Consider the following 21,014-nt stretch of genomic DNA (forward strand, 5'->3'; position numbering starts at 1 on the left):
GTGTGTGTATATAATTTTGATTTCAACCGTTTACCACCAACATCGCAGATATTCAAAATATAAACTATTACTCAGCCAATTTTTTTTGCTTAGCTTTTTTATGTGAGGGAAAATTTCAGGTACAAAGAACAAACTGGTTTTTTTTTTCGGGAGACCGCTTTTTCAGGTTTTTTTGGAGGAGACCGTCACATATTAATGACATTTCCAAGCGCAATCAAAAATTGCTCACTGATATCATGAATGAATTTTTCCCTCCAATTTCTGCAGTAGCCATCGCAGCGTGGAAAACAGATGGCCGAGCAGAGAGCCTCAATCACATGAAGATGAAATGGAGATGTCTGGTGAGTTCTGCTGATCAGAGCTGTGACAAAGTATTTGCATTCTGTTCTTGACAGAGCAGCTAATTAGAGATATTGTTTCTTTTTAGTGATTTGATGTACTACTGTAGAATAGAAAGAACTAAAAGTGTCAAGTAAAATTGTGATGAGTCGGTTGATAATTGCGCTCATCCCTGGTTGGATTATTCTGAGTGGAATGGCCATGTTTCTAATATTTGTGTCCAAGTAGTGCTGTAACATTTGCAATCCACCAAGTGGGAAGTAAATGGATACAAATGAGAAAGCGCTACTAGCGTGGCCTCAGGAGTGTCAGACAATTGGATGCCTCCTCCAATTTCAAGTCCTCGTCAGTACCTTCAGAGTGCCGAGCTTGTTGAGTGCTGCTTGAGCGCGGTCATGGGTGCCTATTTGCATTTCAAAGTTAGCTCAAGTCCACGCCGCGCAATTTGAGTGTCTGCGTGGAAGCTTGAGTTAGGGGGGTGGGCGAGTTGGTTTTGTGCTTGAAATTGCGCTGGAATAACTGCCGCTGGGTTTGTGCATATGACCAATGTGCACTGTGTACTTGCTGGGCAGCACTTTTCTTTTGAGACCTGTTCAATTTTTAGGAAGTCTGCAATGTTGTATTTTGTTGCCCACAAACCGAAGCCATGATGCTTCTTTTCAAACACGCTAGGTGCACCTGCACAATCTAAGATAAGGAATAATAGTCAATAAAAGTCGAAATAATAAAATACAAAAGCAATAAAACAATCTAAATAAATAAATAAATAAATAAATAAATAAATAAATAAATAAATAAATAAATAAATAAATAAATAAATAAATAAATAAATAAATAAATAAATAAATAAATAAATAAATAAAATATTATATATATATATTATAATATTTAAATAACATTCAATAATAATTAAATAATTAATTAAATAAATAAATAAATAAATAAATAAATAAATAAATAAATAAATAAATAAATAAATAAATAAATAAATAAATAAATAAATAAATAAATAAATAAATAAATGTTTATTTTACACCCAGTGTTAATCTACAGGCTGTAGGGCTTGATTCCTATCGCCAGCAACATTACTGTAAATAAACCACAAACTAGGATCATAGTTAAATATAATTTCAAAGTCATCTCACAACACTATCCTTACAAATAAATGCGGAGTGTGCATGTTCATGCCTGTGGTGAAGACTTTCTCTAACTTCCACTAACAACGCGGGCTAAAATAAGCTGCCGGCCAACATGCAAAGCTTGTCCGTGCATCATTTCAACATACCTCCTTGACATGTTTGTATTTAGACAAACAAAAACCACAAAGAGGTGAATTTGTGAATTACAAACCGCGAATAGTATGCAGGGGGATTTCTGCATGTCATTTGGAAGGCTTCATCTCCTTTAAACGGACCGTAACTTATCTATCTTGCTGGAAAATGTAAACCACACACATTGCGTGACTGCATTTTAATATCATTATTTTTATGACTCATTTTATTGCTTATATTACTCACATGGCCACATATCACTCTTAAACCAACCTTTGTTTCCAGCAACCACTTCAAACACCCCTTTTTGTTTTCGAACAAAAATGACAAGTCAGCTTTTATTCCTTGCGGTTTTCCATCTTAAACGGGACCCTTTGACACACAACTTTGAATCATGATGCTTGTGGTGACGCTGTAAAACAAAAAAAAAATTAAATTGGACTCTTTCCTGTATGTTTCTGGCATTTACTGACGTCAATAGAGTTTCATATGATGCAACTGAAATGAAGTGAGCCACCTGGTTCACCGCTGAAACTTTTGCCCCTCTTCCCGAACGTCCCTATCTGCTCGTCCCAGCCACGAGCGCCGCTTGACCCGGCCGCTTCCAGATGAGGACGCTTTCCCTCAGCCCTCATAAAGCCGCTTGCCTGCTTTCTCGAGCTCTAGGATCACAGCCTCCCTCTAGCTGGGAGTTATTATAGCTCCTCTTTGCTCTTTCTAGCAAGTTGACTTTCTGTCTGCCCTGAAATATAAATGGCCTCCTCTTGCCGTCCATTTGCTCGATCCAGCAGTTACATCCATAAGGATACCCCAACAGATTTATTAGCCAACCTTGGCTTTCATTTTGGAATCAATAATTAATGTCAAAATGATTTTAATTATTCAACCACGAGTCTAATAATCAGCGGAATTCAGAGAAGCACTGTACTCATTTATGTTATACTTGTATGTGACCAACTGAGTAGGTGCATACAGGCAGAAGTACACACACACACGCACGCACAGCGTCGTTAAGCAAAGGTCGATTTTAATCCATCCTGACATTATGCTTCCTACTGCGGATGGGCTGCAGTAATAAAGTTATGACATAAGCTGAGGAGGCCTTCAAATTCACCAGAGCAAAGGCCAACAAATAAAATATGTTAGCCACATGCACAGCCTTTGACACTGGCAGAAAAGTACAGTCCAGCTTTGAAATTCAAGTTTAATTAATCATTTCATGTCGTTAATCCCTTCTAGTCTCCCCCTAAAACAAACCAAAACACCATGACCTGAACAGTTTGAGATTTTTTTAGGGGTGGGGGACCGGTCGAGACCCGGTAATCCACCAGAAAATATTCACCCCTGCACTAAAGAGCGACTAAATCTGATCGCTACATCGTAATAAGCAATCTCCTGTAAGATGACTGTTAAAGCATTTACTTGGGAATTATTCATTCACAAATTGGACCTTGAACTAGAGCAGAGAGGGAAACATTTCTGTTTGTACAAATGAATTTTCTGCATTCACCACAGTGTTATGAAATAGAATGTTTTTACTTGCATGTTCATGTGCATATTTGCATGTTCTCTAAGTACATGAAAAAAAAATTATAATAATATCAGCCGTCATTTTTAGTATTCCCCGGGCCACTTAAAAATGGATGTCGGGCCACAAATGGCCCCTGTCCATAGTTTGAACACCACTGGTGCAGCAGCCAATCAAAAAGAAATGCTGCGTGTCCTGCCTAAATTCTCAAGTGGGATTCATAAAGATGCTTCATTGTAATTTACGTAAAAACATCCACCGGTATCTTCAATTCTAAAATTTAAATTTTACAGAACGTTAAGATTATAGTAAATTACTTAATTGGCTAAAATGTTTGAATGTAGTACTTTTGGGTATATTGCTGTACTCTGCAGAACATATATGCATGGAAACTTGTTTCACTGTTCCGCTTGATTTATGATGACCCCTTTGACCTCTGGTATGTGCTGCTCTACAACTTTCCAACCATCTCAGACGTCATTATTGTCGTCCGCCTCCCTCCAAGCCTTGCCGAGTTGGCCCAAACAAGTCCAAAAGGAGTGTGAGTATCACCAAGTGGTTCGCCATTGGTCCGCTGCCCTGCATGGGTGGCAGAGTTGGGCAAGCAGCCTGCTCCGCTCTGGTTTTCCACTGCAGAGCCAGTCGGAAGCTGCCAGACCCGATGCGTGATTCGCATAGTTCGCTTCATTCCCTGTGCGTCATCTTTTCATCTTCCCGCCATCCTTGTTCAGCCAATTTGGGTAAACAAATAGTGCCGTGGTTTTGATCTTGGTTCCGTCAAAGCTTGAAGTGTCCTATTAAAATAGAAAGGATGTTTTTTTGGGGGTGCAAATCACTGGTGGTGTCGTGGTTCACTCGGCTGACAATCGGGCGTGACTGCACTTCAAAACTCAGTTTGAGTTCAATTCATTTTGCATCTCAAAAAAACTCACACTGCAAAGTCTCACTTTGGCGGTAGAAATATTTCGAGGCAGACTTTCCCGGCCACTAGCGCGTCTCTCTGCGGACACTCGGGTCTTTTCAGTGCTGCTTGCGAGGAGAGTCTGTGTCTGCGGAAGACGTCTCTGGAGTGGAGCTGGTGCTGCCAAGACACGACAGCCCTGTCAGCTCGCACTAATATCTGCCTCTGTGGCCACTCTCCTGCTGGCTCGCTCATCGTCCTCGCTCCTCTTTTGCTAGCATTGCTATGTGTGACAGCACTTGAATTTCTTCTGTCTCCTCTCCTTTTCTTTTTCTATGAAATCTATTGAAGTCTCACTGAATGGTGAAGGCTTGCTAGTGATCGCAAAAATAGCAAATATTTTTTCATCAGGGTTCAGTCAAGGTTGCAGAAATGTTTGCCAGAATTCCACAAACAGTTTTAACAGTTTTTCTTGTTGCCATCAAATTATAACCCAATAATAATCCAAAATTGTCATTGTGGTCACATTTGTGTTCCCTATTTTTGAGTCAGCTGGCTTAAGAAAATGGACTGTCCATGTTTTTGCCGCCATTCCTCCTCGCAGATGTTTTGTCATGGGCCTGCGATGTCCCCTACAAGGTGGTGTTGTGTTGAGCAGCGGCGTGTTGCGTAAACAGTCTCAACCCAGATGGCGCACTGATCACCTTCCTCCTCCATCCCATCTTCCTTTCTTGCTCTGTCCTCGATGGCTTGTTTATACTCACATATGTTTTTCTGTCTTTGTCCTAATGTCAAGCTAATTTGCTTCTCAGTACATCTTATGCTTATATTACCATTTCCTATTCTTTTTTTTTTTTTGTCTTCTAATCTCCTCCCACAATTATACATTCTGGAAATCTTAAGGACATGCCACCTGTTGTCTGATATGACCCCGAGTAGCAAGACTTTCCCCCGTGTGTCGTTTCAAATTTATTTCTCCAGGAAGAATGCTAAATTTGAGCACGTCCCGGAGGATTATGCGACAGGTGTCGTCTGAGAGCGACTCATTTCGGGCTAATTAAGTAAACAGACGGGACTCATTAGAAGCGCCGGGTCCTCCCGCACTGATACGGACACGACGTATTACACATCAGTAGCCCCTCGTTACCTTTCTCATTTAGCTTGCGTGTCTTATTTCGCCATCTTGGCGGTGTACCGCGGAGGGATTGCTCACACGCTTGTTAACGTTATTGCCATCGTTGTGTATTCCGCGTGGATGTTAAGACAACACTTGAAAGTAGTGTAAAAAAATAAAACAAAAATATCGCTGCAATTTTCCACCATATTTTAGGAATTTTCCACGGCCAAGAAAAAAAAATCTAGTGGGGGAACACTATTTGTATTGTATTGTTCAGTCATTGATTATCTGTACTCCACAAGTTACAAAGATTCCATTTGCCAAGTCAGGTCTAAAAGGATAAGTCTTGCGGCTTCATTATTTATTTGAAAACCAAAGGCAGTTGGGCTGAATGTGAATTCACTATTAAAATGAAAGACATTATTTTCCCCACTTTTGTCAGTGTTATTTCTGCCATATCCATTCACACACTCCACTTATGAATGTACCATTAAGACGAGTGTGCTTATTAGCTGAACTCGTATTCAAAATGTCCAGTGTTCTTTGAGTGTCCCTGCTGTAAAAGTGCTTCTTATCAGCAAAGAACACAATCTTGCCCAATATCTGTAATTGGCTTTAAGTGCACTTACGCTCAAACAAGGCCGTTGGTCAAATTCAGCATTTTCTTTTTCTTTTTTTTATGCCTGGCAGCTTTGGAAATGGAATTTTCCTTCCTTTTCAAAACAGACACAATCACACTAGCTGAAGCCTTTTCTAATCTGGTAAAGGTTATATGATAAAAACCATTTGGATAGATGAGACCTCACTTTTTAATAAGTCAAGAGGGAGAAAGATTTTACTATATGGTTTTTAGTAGCACACTGGCTTTACTTAGAAAGTACTATTGAATTTAGACAGAGAAGCTGTTTTTCTTTTTTTTTTTCCATTGCTCATTAGGTCCCCATGCTTTGCTTGGGAATAATGTACTTTTAGTTATTATGACCTATGTGGTATATGTTTTTATTTTTTGTTCAATTAATTTTAATAGGTATATGCTTTTTATGGTGCCATTACTGTGTATCGAGTCTCACTAACCTCAATGGGAACGTCCTTAGAAGAACATCTAATTAGTAGCAAATAAACAAAAACAAAGAAGAAATACCTCGGAAATAATCAAATATAAAGTTGACGCTGCATTTTTGTGTGCTTAAAATGAAAACAAGTATGCAAATTGGTGACCGCATACTTTTGAAATATCTGCCTTCTTTATCTGCTCAAACTACATGATACAAACCTTATAGGAAAACCATTCTTGAATTTTTTCTTTTAAACACAGTGTAACTTTTAATGCATGAAAAATTCTGTACCAGCAGTTTTTTTCTTTTGTCTACATAATCCTGTTGACAGATGGGTGGATCATGGGTGAATGGATGAATAGCGAGTCAAAAAAAACAAAATGCCGGCAAAACAAAAACCTTGTAAAAAAAAAAAAAGCTAGTCATTAAAGTTTTATTCCTGTCCTCATTCCTAAAATTAGAACATTTGTCTCATATAAGCCACTGCTTCTTGGGACCACCTTATTCTCATTCCGTGCAAATATAATATATGCCTGTAAATATTATTTCTTACTCTAACAACAACAATGCTAATTTTCATCTGCTCGTTTATGGTGTTCTGTGTTAAACGATAACAAACCAGTGGACCTCCCTTCAATCAAATGATTAGATTTGATTTACAGTGTTTAATTTTCTTTTATGTGTCTATTTCATTGTAAGCAAATAAACAGCTTTGGAGAAGTGCAAAAGTGAAGATCGGCTCAAAGGAATAACTAAAAAAAGGGTAGATGTGCTAACTAATTAAAAAATAAAAATATATATGGTCTCTCAGTATTAGACATTCTTGCTGTTTCATCGCGTTGGTTGGTGACTATTTTATGTCAACTGGTTTAGATGTTCCACATTACATGCAAACCTTTTGGAGGTTTGGACTAAAGCTTCGCCCGAGCTGTCGCGGGGCCTTCCAGCGCTTCATCCCCAAAAAAACGTGTGGAATCATGCAGTCATGCGTATAGCAAAGAGTTTTTCATCCCGGTGTATCGCTTGCACGGCATGCATCTGCTCCGCCCAGGGGGGATCAAAGAAGTTCTCACCCGCTTCATTGGATGGGACACGTCGTACTTGCAGATGCACAAACTTCACAATGACTTGTGTTTACTAACCGTCGACAAGCTCATTTACAAAACACGCACAGAAGCTTTGGCCTCACTCGCAAACGTTCAAATATTGTATGCGTGTGTATGGTAGCGGTGACGGATGAGGTGCATGTCCAAGAATCCATCTTTTATATGCTTGATGAAGAAAAACACAGAGCTGGAACGCGAGGCCAAGCGACACAAAGCTAGTGCGCTTTTGATGAGCGTCGTCGCCTTAAGCTAATCAAAGATTTTAGCTGGATGGGATGTACTTCAAAGCGCCATTCATCTTCCTCAATTTAGGAGCGTTCATCACTGGGGAGTTTAGCACCTCATATCCCATCTGGCCAGCATTCAATTAATTAACCGATTAATTGAGCACGCCGAGGTCAATGATGTGTGGCTGCTTTGCTAAAGTTACAATGCAAAACTCGCATGCATGCTTGCCCTAAACCACAGGACGTCCTGATTGATACCGGATGGATATTGAGTACGGTAAATATCACTGAAGCCGTTCAATTAAATTAAAAATAATAATATTAAAAACAAAACTACAAACAGCAAAGAATTAAAGATGGAGTGCGAAGGCGGCTTGCAAGATTTGAACGTAGCCTAAGTTGCTAGCATGATAAAGTCACCAGAGAGTGCTGCCAAAAATGAAATGTTTCCGTTTGATGTTAATTATTAACAAGATTGAAATTGCAGGCATTCTTAACGCAAGACTTCAGGCCTCTGCTCGAAACACACAAACAAAAAAGGTTTCAAGAAAACCCTATTAGAACAGCTGAACTTTATTTGGGGTACTGTAAATAGCAAATAGTTACATTCCACTTAAGAGATTAAAACATTCATGAATTAATACGATGTTATTCATTTACTAATATATTTTTTAACAGGTTTTTTTCATTCATTCATTAATTAACTTCTGTATTCATGCAAAGACATTTCCATTTAAATTGCCTTTAAACAGGTCTGCGTAGATATTGTTCCCCATCCACTGTATTCATGGGGGGGGTGAACACTTTTCCAATGTTGAAAAACTATTATTAGACTAGGATGTCATCCTGTTGTTCTCCTGGTAAAACATCATCTCTTCTGTGCGTCTGCGCGTTTCTTCGTGGTGTCAGAGCAGCCGTCTCGAAATAGACTTCTTGTTGTCTTGCCTCATCAGATCAGAGCAATGCATCCACTGAATGAAAACCTGTGCCGCTCTGATTCTTGCGTCGATAACATCGCATTGCTTTCATAGATAGAGAAAACAAACACACAATGAGACCATCATGGAGGAGTCAACTAAAAGTCACAGCTCCATGTTTTATTCATGGTTGCTGGGCTATGTTTTTACTTAGAGCACGCTTGTTTTCACATGACGATTAGTCCATCTGCTGGGTGGCATCACGGCATCCCCTAGGAGTGCCCCCCCCCCTCCTCCCCCCTTCAAGCAAACTGCATGGTACCCCTCAGCAGACACTCCCAACCAACCAGCAACTACCTCAGATTGCAACTTTTATAAAAATGAACTTCATTGGTAGACATTTTTACTACATGGACAAACTGACAAATAACTCGTTTTCAAATCAGGCGAGTAAAAACTAGTCAAATATTTAAAAAAAAGATTGAAGACAATTTGCAAATCTAGTCATGACACACGAATTTGATGCACAATTTCTCTTCGCGGGCCACATAAAATGATGTGGTGGGCCGTATCTGGCCCCCGGGCTTTGGGTTTGAAAAGTTTTGGTTCTTTATACAGTTTTTGCTTTGACGTCCAAGTTTATTTTTTGTTCTGTGACAAAGCTTGTAACGCAACTCACTAGTTTCACTAGCTTGTGTGGATATCGCTAGTCATGCCCATTCTATCAGCAGTTACCATCGACTCGGATTTACTGAATAACAGAAATACGTGTTCCAATCTCTCTCCGTTGTTTGTGCCACAGCGCATTGTGGCCGATTTTAGAACTAACAGACTTTGACAGCTCCGCTAAAAGCAGCGTTTTGAGTGGACTTGACGGTATTTTCTGTCCGTTACATTCGGAGTCTGGTCCTTTCCACTGTAAATACTTAAACAAGTGCTGAAGGCTCAAAGTAACACACACACTCACACAAACACACTTTTTCAGCATCAGATGGCCTCTCTATGACAAGATTTATTTATTATGAATGAATAATGAATAGTAAAGCCCATAAAATGTGTGTATTAAGAATAATTCTGGAAGAGGCTGGGTGTGATGAATAGTTGCGCTGGTAAGTGCATTATGTCAACTGAAACGCACGACCTGCACTCTATGGTGCAATGTAATAATAAAAGCACAAGGTGAGCACCAAGCTCTGATGTGAATATTCCAGTGTTCTCTCAGTAGGCTGATTTTTCTCCTAAAGCGAGTGCCCGTTAATGTGTGTGTGTGTGTGTGTGTGTGTGTGTGTGTGTGTGTGTGTGTGTGTGTGTGTATGCGTGTTTCCGCCTTTTTCCTCCAGACATCTGCAGAGTACAAACCTAGCTAGACACAGCTTGATCCTGTCTACGAGCTGCGTATATGCCTTTATATATGAATTGACAGGGACGTGAAAAAGTAAAAAACAAATTCAATTGTTTTTATTATAAAGACATTTTCCTTTTAATTTCAATAGTTGTGTATCATTCTGAACCAAAAAAACTCCCAACCTAAATTCAATAGGACGCAATGCTAGGGATACCCACTAAGTGGTGCCCGGACAGCGTGGCGGCCATTTTGGAAAAATCATGGTACCGTGAGTGTAAGGGACACCCAAAATAAGGACATTCAGGTAAGAGCGCATTACAATAAAATATGAAGCGGAAATTGCAATGATCCAATGAGATCACAGCAAATGGGACACCTTGCCAAGGGTGTCCCCAGATGTCAAAACTGAAGTATAGTAATAAAATCTGATAGTTAAATGTTTGAATTTAATTTTGGTTAATCCAACTAAAATAAAGAAAAAGCAGAATTGAATCCCCCCCAAAAACTACCTAAAAAAAATCTAAATAAACCTACCAACCTAAATTCAATCGGACGCAATGCTAGGGATACCCACTAAGGGGTGCCCGGACGGTGTGGCGGCCATGTTGGAAAACTCATGGTACCGTGAGTGTAAGCGATACCCAAATTAAGGACCTTCAGGTAAGAGCGGATCCCATCAGTTGATGCTATGACTATTCTAAGAGATCACAGCAACACCCTGCCAATGGGATCCCCAGATATCAAAACTAAGGTACAATAATAAAATTAAATGTGATAGTTAGATGTTTGAATTAAAATAGAAGTAAACTACCAAAAAACAGTAATTGACAAGATAAAATTGGCAGCTGAACATTAAAATCAATGAGATCAAAAGTGTAGGGGATAATAAAAAAAGATGGTGAATGGTATGAAATGGATAAGCAACTTTTGTACTAGACAGGACGCAGCCATATTTGAAAACACTACTCAGGGTTGATAGGAGAATGAGAGGTAGTACACAAGGGATCCAAAAGAGGCAGCCACCAGGAACGTGAATGAATGGGAACCGTGAGTGTAGAAACTGTCTGAAATAGTGACCCTCTGACAACAACAACAACAACAACAGGTAGGCCTTCCCTGGGGCCTTGCGGTGTATGAAGCATAGGGAAGTGGAAGGAATTAAGTTCAGCATCTCCTTAGGTCGTGCGTTGTAATGGGACAAAGGAGATTGCTGAAGAATATAGGAGCATTCTTTTGTAGGCTGGTTCTCACTCTGATCAGGGTGGATTGATCCTGAGTTTGTCTGCCTTAAGTGACTTGACCTGGATACCTAGCGGTGTTAACGAAGGGTCAAAGTGACTCAGGGTGTGAGTGCTCAGGGGCTCCAGTGCTCTTGAACCCCGATCGAAGGAGGAAGGCAGCGGTTCACCGCGGCTGGTTCTCACTCTGATCGGGGTGGATTGATCCCCAGCTCTTCTGCCTTGAGTGGCTTGACCTGGATACCTAGCGGTGTTAACGAAGGGTCAATGCGACTCAGGGGGTACGTATGCGGCCCCCCTGAGTTCCGACTCTAGGGACAATGCACGCAGGGTGTGGTGGTCCAGAGCGGAAGGACCTTAATCGAGGCTCAGTCTTCTATGAGGGTTAGCCTCGCTCATGCAACAGCACATTGCACCACACACGTTGATATTGGACTCTAAATGGTGACCTGGAACAGGTTCCCAATTCTTCCCCCTAATATTCACATCCCCTAGTCCAGCTTAGGTGACTAGGCCGAGGATGCACCGGGACCTAGGCGATGTAGAGTAGGGTTTCTTTTTCAGCCATTCCCTCCACAGGTATTGCAAAACAGGTGAGTTCCATCTAGGTACATTGACTTCCCTGGAGCCTCGCGATAGGGGAAGTACAGCAAAGTTGGAGGAATGGATCCAGGATCTCCTTAGGTCGTGCGTTGACTCGGGACAAAGAAGATTGCTCAAGAAGAAAGAATCCTCTTTTATTTGCAGGTACAACCGGGAGGAGAGCACTGGGGAGGCATTGCTTAGTCAGGGCTGGCTCCAGTGCTCTTGAACCCCGATCGGAGGAGAAAGGCAGCGGTTCACCGCGGCTGGTTCTCACTCTGATTGGGGCGGATTGATCCCCAGCTCTTCTGCCCTGAGTGGCTTGACCTGGATACCTAGCGGTGTTAACGAAGGGTCAATGCGACTCAGGGGGTACGTATGCGGCCCCCCTGAGTTCCGACTCTAGGGACAATGCACGCAGGGTGTGGTGGTCCAGAGCGGAAGGACCTTAATCGAGGCTCAGTCTTCTATGAGGGTTAGCCTCGCTCATGCAACAGCACATTGCACCACACACGTTGATATTGAACTCTAAATGGTGACCTGGAACAGGTTCCCAATTCTTCCCCCTAATATTCACGTCCCCTAGTCCAGCTTAGGTGACTAGGCCGAGGATGCACCGGGACCTAGGCGATGGAGAGTAGGGTTTCTTTTTCAGCCATTCCCTCCACAGGTATTGCAACACAGGTGAGTTCCCTCTAGGTACTTTGACTTCCCTGGAGCCTTGAGATGGAGGAAGCACAGCTAAGTTGGAGGAATGTAATCAGCATCTCCTTAGGTTGTGCATTGATACGGGACTAAGAAAATCGCTCAAGAAGAAAGAAGCATGCGGCAGGGATGTGTGGTCAGAGGAGGCAAGGAAGGCATGCTACGCCTCCCCAGTCATGAACCTCACCGCATGTCACTGTGAATTGATATACAGATAATAGAGATTTTGAATAACCAGGCGGTCAAACTGTAAGAAAGGTCGTAGGGTGTATGGTTTGCATTGCTGCAATCACACCTGTGACCTCCGTGCACAACGGAGCGGGATGTAAATGAGTGGCTGAGATGAAAGAGAGAAAGAAAAGAAGGAAGGTGAGCAGGAGATGGCCAAGAACAGCTGGGGAAAATAGGAGGCTCCCCCCCGGGGGCCTTATCGACTACATCAATTATGGAGGAGGGGTTTTCATATCCGTGTAAGAGAGGGTTAGAGGAAGAGAATATGAGAGCTGGCACAGTTGCTAAGCATCTCAACATGTTGGGCAGCACTCTGTCACAAACATGGTAGGTCGGACATCCATTAAGTGTAACACTTTGAGGACTTTCTATGATGGCAATTGTCGGGCCTTGCTGACAAAGCTTTATCTTCTCCTTGGCTTTCACAAAGCACCCGGAGGTCAGAGTTCAAGACTCGATGTCAACTGTGACGAATGCAGCTGTATCACAAGATGGGCGATGTGGTGTAACAAGGAACTAAATAGCATTCAAATAGTCATTTTATAGTGGGCGTAAATGCCGGCCGTTGCGGAACAATCGGCTTGCGCCAGTCCAATAATGGGTCCGGATTGGAGCAATTCATCATGTCTTTCATGCATATTGAAGCCCTGTCAAACAGAGGCTGGTGCATCATTCATATTCATGCAGGTAATCCTGAAATCTTAACACACACACACAGCCACTAAACTCCCCCCCCCCCCCGCCCCATCTGCATGTTCGTAAACAGTTCATAATGGTTTTACCGTGGCTCGTTGGTCTAGGCGTATGATTTTGCGTGTTTATCTCCCAACTTGCAGGTTGTTGGTGTCAGTGGTGAACTAGGGTATTATCTTTGAAGGTATTTAAAAAAAAAACGGTCATTTTTGACCCTCCTTATGCATCACTTTCTCTACTCATTGACATTTGCGAAATATACGCACACAAACGAATACACACTTTGTCATGACTCCTTGAGGCTTTTAGTTCCTCAGCTGAGACCCGTCTGATTATAGTGCAAAGGCTGCGTGCGCGTGTGTGTGTGTGTGTGTGTGTGTGTATACGCGCGTGCGTGTCATAGCTCAGAGGTGTAAGTGACAGGTTGGTGCCTGAGCTGATGGGCTTGGAGGAGGAGGATGATGGACAGATTAGATAGCATTGAGTTGGTGGGCTCAAAGCTGGACGGACTCGATGCAGGGGTGGTGTGACGAAGGTCAGGTGGGAAGAGGAGGAGATAATGGATTCACATCTTGGAGTGTGAAGGACAGGAGAGGAAATTTGATCAATGCTCACATGTACAATATGTTGAAGTCTTCATACAGGAGAAGAATGGACTCTCCGGACACTTGATTAGGTACAGATGAGCTTTGTCTCATGAGAGTCATTAATTCTGATTAGTATTGATTGCTGTGGTTGTTAATAAGCCACTATTTTTTTTCTCCTACTCTTAATCCTTCTACATTTCTCCTTAATGACTTCACTTTATACTCGTTTCATTTTTAGAACTTTCCACATAGTGCCCAAAACTATTGGGAGTGCGGTTGGGTCTGTTTGAGCAGCCAACCAAGAATAATACGTCTTTGAAGCTGACCATTTTGTCTTGGAAAACTATTCAGCCTTGGCTAATGACCCCACACTTAACGGACACAACAGAGGAATCACTTTGGCTTGCCTTAATACAGTCATTTACCCTTTGTAAGGCTGCACAAGTGAAACTGATTTTTTTTTTTTTAGTTTTTCCTTTATTTAATGGCAAACAAACTGAAGGCAGAGAAGTTGCTTTTATGAGAACTCAAGGACGTGTGTGTGTGTGTGTGTGTGTGTGTGTGAGAGAGTGACCTCGACCAACCGGCAGGTAGTGAATCACTGTTGATAAATTTTACTCACCCTTTCAAGGACAAAGTTACACACACAAACACACACAATCCAGTCAACAGTGTCCTGACGACACGGATACATATTAAAATGTAATACTCGGCACACTGTATAATTTTCACATTAAGTGAACAGTAAACCGGTAAAATGCGTCTGTAGCGTAAATGAAAATCCTTGGCTGTCCCTTCACTGAGGGGAAATACAAGCACATACTATATCTGACAGACAAGCATGTTTACATGGACAATTTAAACCATAAAAGTTCAAAAACAGAGGGGTTCCCCACAGAACCATCCCGCTGCCACTAACATTTTATAATGCCTGGAGTGTAACATTCAATTTATTTCAACTTCAGTACACCAATGGCAACTGGCTTCAGTTGTCCAGCCTGGTTAAATCTAGTCTTAGTCCATTTAGCAAAAAAAAAATAAAAATGGAGAAGACACACAAAAAAGAAGTGACGACCTGGATCCGGCATTGTGACCTGAATTTTTTTTTTTGGTCTCCTGTCAGGATCCGAACAAGGTGAGATGTTGTTGTTAAGGCTTGGAGACAACCTCCAGCTGTGATCGCACTCATATGAAACGTGTTTTTGCTTCATCAGTCCTGGACGAGCCCAGGCGAGGCGTGTGTGACAACCTTTATCAGACGGTGTGTCTTCTCACATCAGAGATGCGCTCCGACAAGCAGCGTGTCACACGTTGCTGGCAAACCTGTTTTTACAAATGCGTTCCTCGAACAAATCTGTGGATGTTATTTCAAAATAAGCAGCAGTTGTCTGCTTTTATCCAACACTATCACCGTCTCCAGAAATTTCTCGTGCCATGTGCAAATTGACGCGCATGTTTTTCTTCAACACACTGTCCCTGGTTTTTGAAAATCCTAAATGGAGGGAGCTAAAATGGATGTTCATGCTAAGGAATGAGACATGCTGTAAGCAACAGGTGTAAAAGTCTGTATTTGCAGCCAACACAAGATTTGTTTAGAGTATTTTTTTTTATATTCAAAGATGGTTCATTTTATATTTAGATTTATTTAATCATTATTGTTGCTCATGTTTACATAAATCCGTCACTATGGCATCTTGGGGTTTTCACATGGTGCATATGCACGTACACACACACACGGGTGCAAACACAGTTTGACAGGATTATCCGCTCCACTCTTGACAACCTCTTCCAGCCTTATGCAGAGTGTCACTTTGAGGGAGGATATAGGAAATGATTGCATGTGAGCTTTCACGTAAAACCCCCAATCCGCACCCCCGCTTGGTTGGGGCACGCCCTCCAGGTATTATATGCTCTGCTCCATGTTCTTGACATGCACTAAAGGCCTGCGTAGGTCCACATTTGTATGGAAGCGCGTGATGAGGAGCAGGCCTCCATCTCATGTGCTTGAGCTGCCCTCAAACGTCACCCATGGGTCTTGTTTTGATCTCCATGCCAAGGCCTGTTCATAAGTCCCATGCATACTTCACGCTGTGTCTCACTGTGTGTGTGTGTGTTGTGTGGTTTGCAACCACACGACAAGGGTTGGCTGCAGTCCGTCTGCTTCTTCGTCTCTGAGGTATACTTGTCTTCTGGCTGCATTTCAGAGCTGAGAGGCTTTCTTTTTGTGCTCCTTTTTTTTTTTCTTCTTCGCTAAGTCTTGATATTTTGCTGACAATGTTATTTTGAACACGGTGGAGCTGAATGATTTGTATCTGCTATTGTCGCTGGAAAACACTCGTACCATCATCACATTTTTGTGGAGTCTTACTGTGCGTCTTTATCAGCAGACTGTTTTCTGATGAAAGAATGCATTTTGAATAGACACTCATCTTTGCCTGACATCAGATATTGATCTCTATTATTTATGTCTTATGATTTTTCATTTATTCCTGCCTTCACATCTGATTTTAAAAAATGAATATGGGCTTTGTGCCATTTGAGCGCCGGGGGCTCCAGACAGTATCAGTGCTGGGATAATGACACACGGATGGGAAAAGCCAGGATTAGAAGGTGACTAAAATCGTTGTCCCCTCAGATTGCGGTGCCAGACCGAGCAGTGAGCGAGGCCCCGAGCGCGTGGATTCCGCTTCGTCTGATGAGTGGGTCTGCCCGGGGACCGCGGGGATTCTCGACCGTCTGGCGGGTTCGACTTGACGGGTCGTAATATCTTTGTGGATTTACGCGAGAAAGGCCACAGCCACTGCTAATGTTGCTCTGTCAGTTGATAAAATGTACACGATCAACTCTGAATGTTTGATACGTGCAAAGATGCCTTTAGTGTTGGGTCTCATTTTTTTGAAACTCCTTGTCAAGTTGTGATTACAACCCTGTCAGAGCGACAACACGGAAGCATGCCTCCGTTTTTAACGTGAGCTGTCATTCACAATTACCTCCCGTTTGTTTCCGCAAGGCACAAACGTCAATGTAATTATGAAATAGCCGCAACACCGTACGTATCGCATTACAAGGACTGTTTCCCATCTCAATGTAATTCTGCTTTGCATTGTGTAGCCCCTTTCATAAATATTGCTCTCCAATTTGCACACTCCATTTAGCCTTCTAATATGCAGCAGTATGCCCTGACTAATTACACTGTTATGCAGAAGGATTGGAGATGGCGAGTGTTCGTCATGGAAACACAAGCCCACTAACAAGGTTAACTCGATACATTTGTGTCTTTGACTTGCTGGCAAAGAGACGCATCGTTTTAATCACTGTATTTATCTACTAAGCATAACAACAAAAAAACAGAGCTATGATGCATGTTTCGTAATAATCTGGGACTATAGATGTAATTATTAGAGTACCTTCACATCTCCGTCAGTACTTAGCTAGCTAGCTAACCAGCTATAGAGCTACCATGTAATAATATAAAGGAAATGAATAGAAAACATATGCCTATAGAAAAATAAAACAAATGAGGAATTTTTTTATTTAGGAATATTTTACAATTATTTGATGCTACATATCTGAGTTAATCTGTTCTGTTTAATGTGATGATGATTATTTAAGAACAAGATTTCAATCTTTAGTTTGTAAAGTGAAAAACTGCCCAATTTTCCTAATTATTCATCAAGTATGCTATCTTCAACAAAATAAATATCAAAACAAGCATAAAAAAGCACCTCGTTCAGAGACATGCAGGGCAAAAAAGTCAAGGACTTCATGACAAGAATTTATTTTTTTTCTTCTTTTTAAATTACATTTTGCATTAAATTAAAGTCTTTCTTTTTTTTTTTATTCCTTTACAACATACATTAAGTTGTGAATCAGATGTTAAGGAGGTGGAAAAACAGGGCAAAAAACGTGTGACATCACAATATTTTACAAGCTCACAAAGGTCACGTCATCGTCCGGTCACTGCGCTTTGCGTGTTATCAGGGGATGGGAGAGAGACGACAAGGCACACACACACACACCAGAGAACCTCACTGGCCGATTGGACCTCATAAACTAGATTCAAAGACTTCACACAGAATGTGCACATGAGAACATCCTCGAGTTGTCACAGTCTGCTTGTGACCACTTGAAACATTTTTGACTTGATAGTTCTTGTCAGGGGGGCACAGGAACCTGCAAAGCTGTAACATGCCGCATTTAGGAGCAGGAGCTTATTCCAGAAGATTTTGGGCTGGTCATCAACCAACCACAAGCGCTTTTGGGTCAAATGTATTTTTAAACAAGGAAACAAACAAATCATAGACTGTATTAGCATAGTCACAGGCCACCTTTCAATCCAAAGCCTTTCTCAAGTGGGTTGCGATTTGAGACAAAATTGGCTTTGGGGGGAAAAAAAAACAGATCAATAAAACATTCACCTATCTACACAGATAACACTAAAAGAGCGCTTTGTTGATTTAAGTGTGGGGACAGCTCAAAAAATGACAGCTAACACATGGGTAGATTTAGTTAACTTTGCACTAAAGACTCTCCTTACAAAATGGGCTGTTGTATTATTATTAGGTCACGGTTTTTTTCATTGTCTTCACAGGAACCAGCCTGTTTAATGTGACTCAAGAAGCCCCGTTTGGTGTCACTACCAGATAAGCTCGGGTCGCTAACGCTATGCTAACTGCTAGCAGTGCAATCGCGTAACAAATGTGTCAATCGGTCGTGCCACCGCCTTACAATTGTACAATTGTGTAAAAACACGACAACAATGACGTCTCGGTGGACACATAAAACAAAAGCTCATTCATGGCACAGTTGACAACATAGATGTTTGTGGTTGTGTGTGTGTAGGGGAGTAGAATTACAACAATAACATCTACATTCTTTAATTGAATTTTTATCAAATCAGGGAAACATGACGTAAGAAAGTAAAAACACTACATGTTAACAACTATCGAAGAAAACATTGTTACTACTTGAAGGTGTAAGGCACAAATTTACATGTGGGGATGGGTTTAAAGAAAGATTCTTGATATGACATAGCCAATCAGGAGCGGCATTACACGCACGCACACACACACACATGGATTGAAAAGGGTAAATATTCCTTTTAAATTAAATGGTCTATGACAGTAAAAGTCCGTTGTGGCACACTGTAAATAAATATCTTCTCTTCCTCACCTTTAAGTCATTAAGAAAAAAAAATCTACTGGCTCCAGTTTAATGACTTTAAATATGTGTTGTATTTTTTTTTCAATCACACTTGATTAATTCATATTAAAAAGATTTTTCTGCCCTCTCATTGATGATCCTAAAAAGTCTTTTTTTTTTTTCTCTTCAAAAGCACTTCATAAAAAATAAATACAACGCGCTATTAGTATTAGCAGTCAAGTGTTGTTCAGTGAAACGGGAGGATTTTTCTGGTCCGGGCCAGTCCAGGCGGCGGTTTGATTGCTGTAACACTTGGAGGCTTTTCACAGTATTCCGACAGGCAGCTGAAACGTATTTCCAGTCTTCGGGCAGGCGGGCCCTAAATGTACTGTACACTCAAAAAACCCCACCCGGTTCCCCATTGCCCACCTGAATCCATTTTGTCCTGGTAGAGATCAAGAAAGCCCCCACTTGTCCATGCTACACAGATCAAATCGTCTGGGTCCTCTTGTCTGTAGCAATTGTTCCCCCGCTTGTTATTTACACGTTTGTATAAAAGAAAGGGTTGTCTTAAAAAAAACGGTCCCATGACCAACCGTACTGTACACCCAAACAAAAAAATTATCGTGTAGTCCGAAAGACCCCCGTCAGACTATGTGCAGCTGTCGCTGGACTTCACCTTTGTGGAAAGCGACACAATGGACGGTTTTGGGGGGACGTCGGGCTTGAGGTGCTTGATGCCTCCACGGGGCAGCGAACCGTAGGAGCTCACGCCTGGCTGCCGCGACAGAGAAATGCCCTGCGCTGTCATTTGTATTGAGTCCACCCGCTGGGGCGCGGGGGGCGGTGTTTCCACGCGGTTGAAGCTCTGGTGCCTCGCCAAATGGGAGGAGTTGGACGAGTTGGTGTTGTGCTTCTTGAGGCCGGACGAGCCTGAGGCGGAAGATGACGAGCCTTTCCGGAGGCCGTAGATGGACGAGTGCACCTCGAGGCGCTTGCCCATTTGCGGCACCGCCGGCGGGATGGTGAGCGAAGCTTCCCGTTGGGGCACACGGGGCGGCAGCACCCCGTCCGGACCCACCATGGTGAGATTGTGGTGGGCGTTCTTCACCGTCTTGTACTCCAGGGTGGCGCCCTGGTTGTCCACGACGCCCACGCCGAGGTCGCTGGGGTGTGGCTGCTCGACGTACTCGTGCTGGTAGGACTGCTGGAGGTGAGGTGGGAGCTGGTGCTGGTGCTGCGGCAGAGGCAGCACCACCACGCTGGCGATGTGTCCCGGGGACGCCCTCAAGGGCAGGTCTGAGATGACAGGGGAGCCTATGGACGCCATGTCCTTGGTGCAAGCGTTGATGAGGTTCTGGTTACGTTCCCACTCGCGGCTGCCCCGGCTGGGCTTGCGGCGCGGCTGCATGGGTGTGGCCTCTGGTGTCGGCAGAGCGGTGAGGTCCAGGTGGTGCTGGTCGGCTTTGATGAGCATCTTTCCGTTGGCCGTGAGTCGCCCGTTGTGCATCAAAGGCGTCAGAATGGCCTCGGGTCGGCCGTCTTTGGCCTGCGTCTCAAACAGACCCGTCAGTTTGGTCACGCTGTTCATGGAGCCCCGGCGAGAGTGCAGGTGGTGATTGTCCTTGTCCTTGCGGCCGGGCAGGTCCAAGTCTCGCCGCCGGTGGTCGCAAACGCAGTAAACAATGATGCCGGAAAAGATGGCGCCCATGGCAAACGCCAGGATGACGGCGATGGCCAACAGGGTGACGGGAACCAGCTGGTCGCGACCCTTCTGGTAGCTCTCGCGGATCACGCCTGCAGAGAGAGCATATTCACGCCTTGAAATCCATTTGAAGCGTAACAACCCAAACCTCCTACGACACATCGGACCTCAGATTCAGACTGCGGCAGAAACAACTCCTCCAGGCAGAGTGGAACATGCCAATAAATGTCTGGTGTCCTTAGAATCAGACTTGATCGAAAACCTAAAGTGTGCCATTTCTGCTATCCAACAACTATTTACAAAATGCTACTATCACTCCAAAAAC

At 42.7% G+C, this 21,014-nt stretch overlaps 1 protein-coding gene across 3 annotated transcripts in view; it reads right to left on the reverse strand.

The window, feature by feature from the left end:
* Positions 1-17,596: 17,596 nt before the first annotated feature.
* The window catches only part of sema6a (sema domain, transmembrane domain (TM), and cytoplasmic domain, (semaphorin) 6A), a 96,402-nt gene continuing 92,984 nt past the window's right edge, over positions 17,597-21,014 (reverse strand). For all 3 annotated transcript variants that reach the window (XM_061278737.1, XM_061278738.1, XM_061278736.1), the window contains one exon: positions 17,597-20,781. In XM_061278737.1, the coding sequence (XP_061134721.1) occupies positions 19,637-20,781 (1,145 nt within the window). In that variant the 3' untranslated portion in view covers positions 17,597-19,636. The remainder of the gene's footprint in view (positions 20,782-21,014) is intronic.

This window comes from Syngnathus typhle, linkage group LG5, assembly GCF_033458585.1.
Source record: "Syngnathus typhle isolate RoL2023-S1 ecotype Sweden linkage group LG5, RoL_Styp_1.0, whole genome shotgun sequence".
Taxonomy (NCBI): domain Eukaryota; kingdom Metazoa; phylum Chordata; class Actinopteri; order Syngnathiformes; family Syngnathidae; genus Syngnathus; species Syngnathus typhle.